The sequence below is a fragment of the Pseudorca crassidens genome, chromosome 13 (assembly GCF_039906515.1).
Source record: "Pseudorca crassidens isolate mPseCra1 chromosome 13, mPseCra1.hap1, whole genome shotgun sequence".
Taxonomy (NCBI): Eukaryota; Metazoa; Chordata; class Mammalia; order Artiodactyla; family Delphinidae; genus Pseudorca; species Pseudorca crassidens.
Genome location: NC_090308.1, coordinates 43,041,342 through 43,048,516, shown reverse-complemented (window position 1 = coordinate 43,048,516; position 7,175 = coordinate 43,041,342). Strand labels below are relative to the sequence as shown.

Here is a 7,175-nt window from a genome sequence, read left to right as displayed (position 1 = left end):
TCGTAGTCTTTTTGCATCTTCCCGACAAGGTTCCAACGCCTAATTTACGAGGAGAGGGCAAGTCCCAGGGCATTACACGAATCCACAATACCCACTATCCAGGGCCTGACTGAGTAGCACTCTATTACGTTATCAATAAAGGGCTTATAATGCTACAGCGTGCCAAACTCAGAGCTATGGAGGATGACAAAGACACGTTCTTGCCTCAAGGTTACAAGATAACGCTATCTTGATCCCTGAATTAAAAATATGAAACAGCTCTTGGGAATTAAAAAATACAATAGCAGCATTTTTAAAAAGACATCAATGGAGAGCTGTAGTATAGCCCAAAAAATTTCTCAGAAAAGAGAACAAAAAGAACAAGAGATGGAAAACAGGAGTTTCTTCAGGGAAGGAATCGTGTTATTTATCTTGCATATTCTGTGCCTAACACTACATGTAGAAAACAGTCTGTTTTCAATACTGCTTGTTCAACCCCAGGGTGGATTACAAGTCTATATATGTGTTATAATAATTTAGAGTACTTTATCTGGAGTTATTTATTTCATATATCAGTGACTACTTTTTTGTCAAAAATCCACAGATGTTACAGAATACAAAAATTTTAATAAATAGATAACTGAAACGCTTGAAACAAATGAAGCTCCATGAGGTTAAGATTTTTTTTTTTTTTTGCGGAGCACAGCCTCCGGACGCGCAGGCTCAGTGGCTATGGCTCACGAGCCCAGCCGCTCCGCGGCATGTGGGATCCTCCCGGGCCAAGGCACGAACCCGTGTCCCCTGCATCGGCAGGCAGACTCTCAACCACTGCACCACCAGGGAAGCCCGAGGTTAAGATTTTTATCCGTTGTGTACACTATTGTACCTCCAATATCAAACAATGCCTGGCACAGATTATGCCCTCCATCAATATACCACGTTGTAAAATGAACAAATGAATGGGTGGATGGATGGATGGGTGAGCAAACCAACGAATGAGTGAATGAAAGACTGAGAGCTGGCACGGAGGACTAGGGCAGTAGGACACACTCCTGCAACGGCAACCGCTCCGGGTTAAAATCCCGGAGTCCGGGCAGGAGCCGGCTCCCCAATGGGTGGGTGTCGCTGGGGCTTCCGCTTCTCTCCGCCCCCTCTGCTGGTCAGTGCCGCAGCCTCCGCCGCCGCCGCCGCCGCCGCCGCCGCGTGCAAGGGCTTCTGGGAGGCGAGCCTTGGGGTCTCGGGTGAGGGGCGCAGGAGGCCGCCATCTTGAGTTGCGAGCCTGGTCTTCAGACTCATCGCTAGGGGCGGAGTGGTGACCCCGCTGTTACCGCAGCAGACGCCGCAGCTGGGGACTGGAAAGTCAGAGCGCCGGTTAGTGCCACATTAATAGGTAAGTAGGAGTGACACTGGACAGGTTGGGTGAGCCTCGGGTTTGGTCCCTTCGGGAGCTACTAGTTCCTGAGGCCACTGTTTTGATCTACCCCTTCCCCTACAAAGGGTTCAGAACCAGGCCAAGCCCTGATTTTCTCAGCTTCCCCAGAAGGAGAGAGCGGTGGCGGGGGCGTGGCAGCCGGACCTTTCTCTTGAGGAGGCGAAGTCGCAGGGAGCACTGAGCCTCTCCGAGAGCCGGGCTGGTCCTCTGAAGGAGCTTCAGGCAGAGGATCTCATCCTATCGCCGCTCTGCTCCACTGTTTCTCGGTAGTTCCATTTTTTGGTACATGGTCTTGTCAAACGTTGCCTGTCATTTCTGGGGCTCAGCAATCTGTCCCGCGGCTCAGCTTATTAGAAGTTTCACCGTGTCCAGAACAAGGTAGGTTCGGTCCCAGGGGCCTACACATGTTAGGTCGCACCCTCTACCTCCACGAGCTGCCCTCCACCTGGATGCAGGTGCCGGGAAGGGCTCAGTCCTGGACGCGGGCGAGCGTGGCTTAGATGCTTCTCTCTAATAGTCGGCCACCTCACTTCCAAGATGAAAATTTAATCGTGTCTCCTCGATAATGCATAAGAGATGAAAGGAGTTGAAAGCTGTTAAACGGGATAGTGATACTTCAAAAGAATATGACATGGGCATTAACTCTTCGGCTTTTTGAACACCTTTTAAAAAAAAAGCCTTCTGATTTGAGGTCTCTTAATTACAACATTCAGTGATTTATATTTTGTAAGAAAATGACTTTCCCTCTTGGTAAAGAAACGGCTCTGTCCTTTAGATCTTCTGGTTGGTGCACTTTCCCCTTTGTACTGATCTTGTAATTTTACTAACAGCCACCCTAGCCCCTGGAAATGAGGCTTTATGGAGACAAGAAATTCCGTTAATATATATTAGAAAAAGTTCGGATTCCAGTTGTTTGCCCAACGTCAGCAGTTTTTCAAAGAGGAGAGTGAAAAAATAAGCTTATGACTGAAAAAAATTCCTCTGGCAACTTTACAGTGTTTGAATAGCATTTCTTATATTTAAAATAACTTGTATGAGACAGCAGCCTTTGAAGTACAGTAGTTTTTAAAGCTATAATCCAGAGAAAGAAAAAATCCCCTTGGGTGAGGCCCCTTTAAAGATCATTTTCCTTGAACTTTACATCCCCTTTGAAGCAACTGCAGTGAGGATGCAGATGTTAAATAAGAGACAGGAAGTTCGTACTACAGAAGAAAAAGGAACAAATGATGTATGAGTTGTTGGGGCTAGATTTTATTTGGTTAACATTTATATTGAAAGCTTTGCCTAGACTGATGGTATTAAGGAGTAGTGTCTGCTGTGTGTGTTGGGAGGCACAAGGTGATTCAATCAGATGTGGGGAGAAAATATTAGAACTTCTGTTTGTTTACCTTTTAAAACTACTCTGTTTTTTAAAAAACTTTTCTATCTGTGAATTTATAATGGGATAGTTTATTAAGCTGGTAATACATGTATATAAATAAACATGTTGAGGATGAATTCCCAAATGTATTTTGTGTACATAGGATATGTGATCAAAAAGTTTAGAGGCCAGTGGCCTAGAAGATGCCTAATGTATAGGTGGTAAGTATATTAAAGAGGTTTATTGCTGCAAACAGTTCATTTTGCTAAGATATTTTATACTGTTGAACATAATTGAGCAGCTAATGTTGAAGCCCAGTTTGCTCTGTCATGAACTCTGATCTCTGTTTTTCCCTTCCAAGAGCCTAAGCTTTTATTAATGTGACAGAATTTTTGTATATGAAGTAGAGAATAATGCTAAACATTGTTATTATTAAGAAAGTTAATAATAAAAGTTCAGAAGCACAAAGTTTTAAATCCTTGTGAAGTCCTCAGCCCATTCCATTCGCCCTTTAGCTCCACCACTAATGAAATTTCTCTCAATGTCTTTACCAGTGACCTAATTATCAAATCTATTGCTTCCTTCCTATGGTACTTGGCTTATTGTAGGCACTTAAACTTGCTGGATAAATCAATGAATGAACAAATTGGGTGACCTGTTTTTAGTGCTACTACAACTGAAATACTCCTTTATCTTTTGAATTCCCTTCTTTTTCATGACTCTTATTTTCTTCTGATCCTCCTGTTTATTTTTGGTTTCCTTTGTTCTTTCCATTTTCCACTGAAATGTGAATATCCTTAAGATTTCTCCTTTGGGCATCTTTCTTTTATATCTCTAATGCTCTTGGATTATCATTCAGCACTCTTTTCCTGAGCTTTGACTCATTTTTAACCATCCATAAATAAAAACTTTCTGTTTGTGCCCTATGTACTGTAAATTTAATACATTTAAAATTAAAAGTCACTGTATACCATTAGAATGGTACAATTAACAATAACAAAATTCTAACAATACCAAGTGTATAGCCAGGATACAGAGTAACAGGAACTCTTATATGTTGCTAATGAGAATGCAAAATGTTATAGTTACTTTGTAGTTTGGCCGTTTCTTATAAAATGCGAAGCATACGCTTGTCGTATTATTCATCAATCCTACTCCTAGGTATTTACCCGAGAGAAATGAAAACTTACTTTTACACAAAAACCTGTACATGAATGTTTATAACAGATTTATTCGTAACTGCCCTAAACTAGAAACAACCTAAATGTCCTTCAGTAAATGAATGGATAAACTGTGGTATATCTGTACAATAGAATATTACTCAGCGATAAGGAGGAATAATCTATTGTTACATGCCAACAATATGGATGACTTATAGATGCACTATGCTAAATGAAAGAAGCCAATTAAGACTACATACTGTTATTATTTCATGTATGTGGAATTCAGGAAAAGGCAGATCTATGGAAGTAGAAAACAAATCAGTGGTTGTCAGGTTTTAAGAGTGGGAGAAGGACTAATAGGAGCAGCGTGAGGAAGTTTTGGGGGGAGTTATGAAGCTGTTCTGTATCTTACTGTGTTGGTTATATGCCTGTGCATTTTGTCAAATTCATAGTACTGAAAGAGTGATTTTTGCTGTATAATTGAATGCATTATTTTCATCTCAAAAACATGGAGGCAAGAAAACAAAACCACCACTCTGTTCCTTTATCGGTATTCCTTATTTTGGGTTATTTTGTCCTTATACTGAAATGGCTCACACTAAAAACCATGGAGTCATACTCAACTCCTTTTTCTTCCTTACTGCATATTCCTTACATTCATTTGGCCTCTAATTCTTATTGAATCAATTTCTGAAATGTTTCTGGAATCAATCTGTCTTCTATATTTTTCAACGCAGCTACTAATATAGTTTAGGTCTTTATCATCAAAGCTTGAAACAACCTTCACTTTAATTTCTTTAATTCTATTCCTTAGGATCAAGTCCAGATTTCTCAACCAGATTGCAGGAAGCATATGTTTTCTTACCTACCTTTCCAGCTTTATCTCCTGCCCCTTCTCCCATGCATCCTCTTGTTCAGGTACACTTGATTTCTTACTGTTCCATGTTTATGCCAGGCTTCTTCATGAATTCTGTGTTTACATATATTCCCTCTGTCTGACATACTTGTTCCCTTCCTTTTCCCCTTTCATCCTCTTCCCTGGCAAATTCTTGCTCATTCTTTAAGACAGGATAACTAGGAAAAGTTTCAGAACTCCCTAAGGCACAGTTAGTTTCTGTGTCTTCTGTGCTCCTGCAGGATTTAATGCTTATGTTTTAGTGTACTTTACTACTTAAAATATAATTTGCCAGTTCATTAATCTAGCTCTTCTATATCAGGGACAGCATATAAATGCCCATCTCTCCTTCTCTCCTGTTTACTTCATAAGTGCTAATTGATTACAGCATTCTCTCTGGCTATACATGGGTATGTCATCAGAATTTATCAGAATAACATTCTAGATAGGTATTAAATATCTCTCATATTAAATTCAAATTGAAACCCTGCTTTAGACTGATTTTTTTTAATGTGTAAATGCAGGATAGGTTATAGTATTAGTAATTTTGTATTTGTTTCCAATAATACCAAAATATTAATATAATACTAAGAAGTGTTTATAATTCTTATTCTAAAACTATTATATATATTCAAATATACAATTTTATATTTATATAAAATATATATTTTAAATATACTTATTAAAATGTTTATATAAATGTTAATTTTAAAAAAACATTTATAATAAAACTACTTAAAAATAAAGTAGAAGTATTTCAGTATTTTAAAAGAACTAATTATACTCTAGTACTGAAAACTGGTAAGGCAGCCATAACTCAGGTCATGATCTGTGTGGCTTTAGTTCTTTAGGCAGTGCCTTAAGTAAATGAAAGAAGACAGACCCCAATAAATACGTGAGGTGTGCTTACTGAAGCCTGATACCATATTTTATTGAAAATAAGATAATTCATTGCTGGTTATTTCTTGATCTTTCCATCAGCTGTAATTTAGAAGTTTTTTACCCAACTATTTCATGATTAGTTCCTGGCTGACAGTAATTTTAAGATGCATCTCACTTACAGAAAGTTTAAAATACCAGGGATGGGGGAGTGCATCTCAGAATCAGTGGAATTAGGGTAATGACTTTGTGTTTAGACCAAAATCTATTATTTGATAGTTAAGTTCTAAAATATTTGGTCATTTTGCTCCAATTTTGATATGGCGGTGAAGAAATGTATTCTTTGTACATAATTTTCAGAATGGGTTTTGTTGGTCTATTTAATCCATGAGCCTGAATTTAATTGCCCTAGAGTAAACATCTTGTGTTGTTTTGAGAGTTATCAGTATCTGTTTTCTTCTCTCCTAATCTTAAGATGCCATGGCTTGTCCAGGGAAAGATAACTATAGAATGAAAAGTTATAAGAATAAAGCCCTAAATCCCCAAGAGATGCGTAGACGAAGAGAAGAAGAAGGAATACAACTTCGAAAACAAAAAAGGGAAGAACAGGTAGGTGTTTTAAAATATTTAATTCTGTTAACGTAAAAACATTATATAAAGAGTTTAGAAGTAGTATTATTATTGCTGCTAATTTTTAGATAATTTTAAATGAAAAAAGTGTTTTAGGAAATTGAATATGGGTAAATATATATTTTAGTTTATTAGGCTCCAGTAATAATATTAGCAAATTCACGAATCAGAATCCTGTGCTATTTTTAATCACCAACAAGAATGGCTTCTCCTTTCCATTGATAAACCTTTTACATTAATATTTCTGCTCCAGTGCTAAGTAATTTTTACTCTTGAGCCTATTTAGATCACTTCCACTTGTCATTGTAAAATTTGCCTCTTAAAAAAATGTTAATTGTATTCATTTGTTGCTTTATGATTTTCATAGCTCTTGCCCCTAAATTAATTATAATCGTTTTCCTATGCTATTCATACTGTTCCTCCTATAGTTATCAGGCAGACCTCTTAGCCTTCTCTGTTTGAACTTTATATATGTGACATAAGGAATAGAAAAATTAAAAGAATGCATCTCAACATTTTTCATTCCAGGATATACCTAAATTTAGGAGTATTCATAAATAATTAGGAGGGTATGGTCCTCACATACATGAATTAAAACTAATGTGTAAAAAGGACTAGCAATGAAGAAAGTAGAAAAAGGCCTGTTTTGGAAATATGACTATTTGTCGTTCCCCTATTTGTAGTAGCTAACATAGTCTCTACTATATTACAGTAGGTACTCAAAAAAAAAAAATCTCTTGAATAAATGAATAGAAAGAGAACTGTGTACAGACTGAGGAACAGCAGAATTTATTTAGCTATCAAAAAGTATGTGATACCAGATTTTTTTCATCAATT

At 37.7% G+C, this 7,175-nt stretch overlaps 1 protein-coding gene across 1 annotated transcript in view; it reads left to right on the top strand.

Annotated features, from left to right (window-relative positions):
* The first annotated feature begins 1,166 nt into the window (after nucleotides 1–1,166).
* KPNA5 (karyopherin subunit alpha 5) overlaps nucleotides 1,167–7,175 on the top strand; it is a 49,292-nt gene continuing 43,283 nt past the window's right edge. The window contains exons 1-2 of the mRNA XM_067702280.1: nucleotides 1,167–1,369; nucleotides 6,184–6,317. Coding sequence (XP_067558381.1) covers nucleotides 6,189–6,317 — 129 coding nt within the window. The 5' untranslated portion in view covers nucleotides 1,167–1,369; nucleotides 6,184–6,188. The remainder of the gene's footprint in view (nucleotides 1,370–6,183; nucleotides 6,318–7,175) is intronic.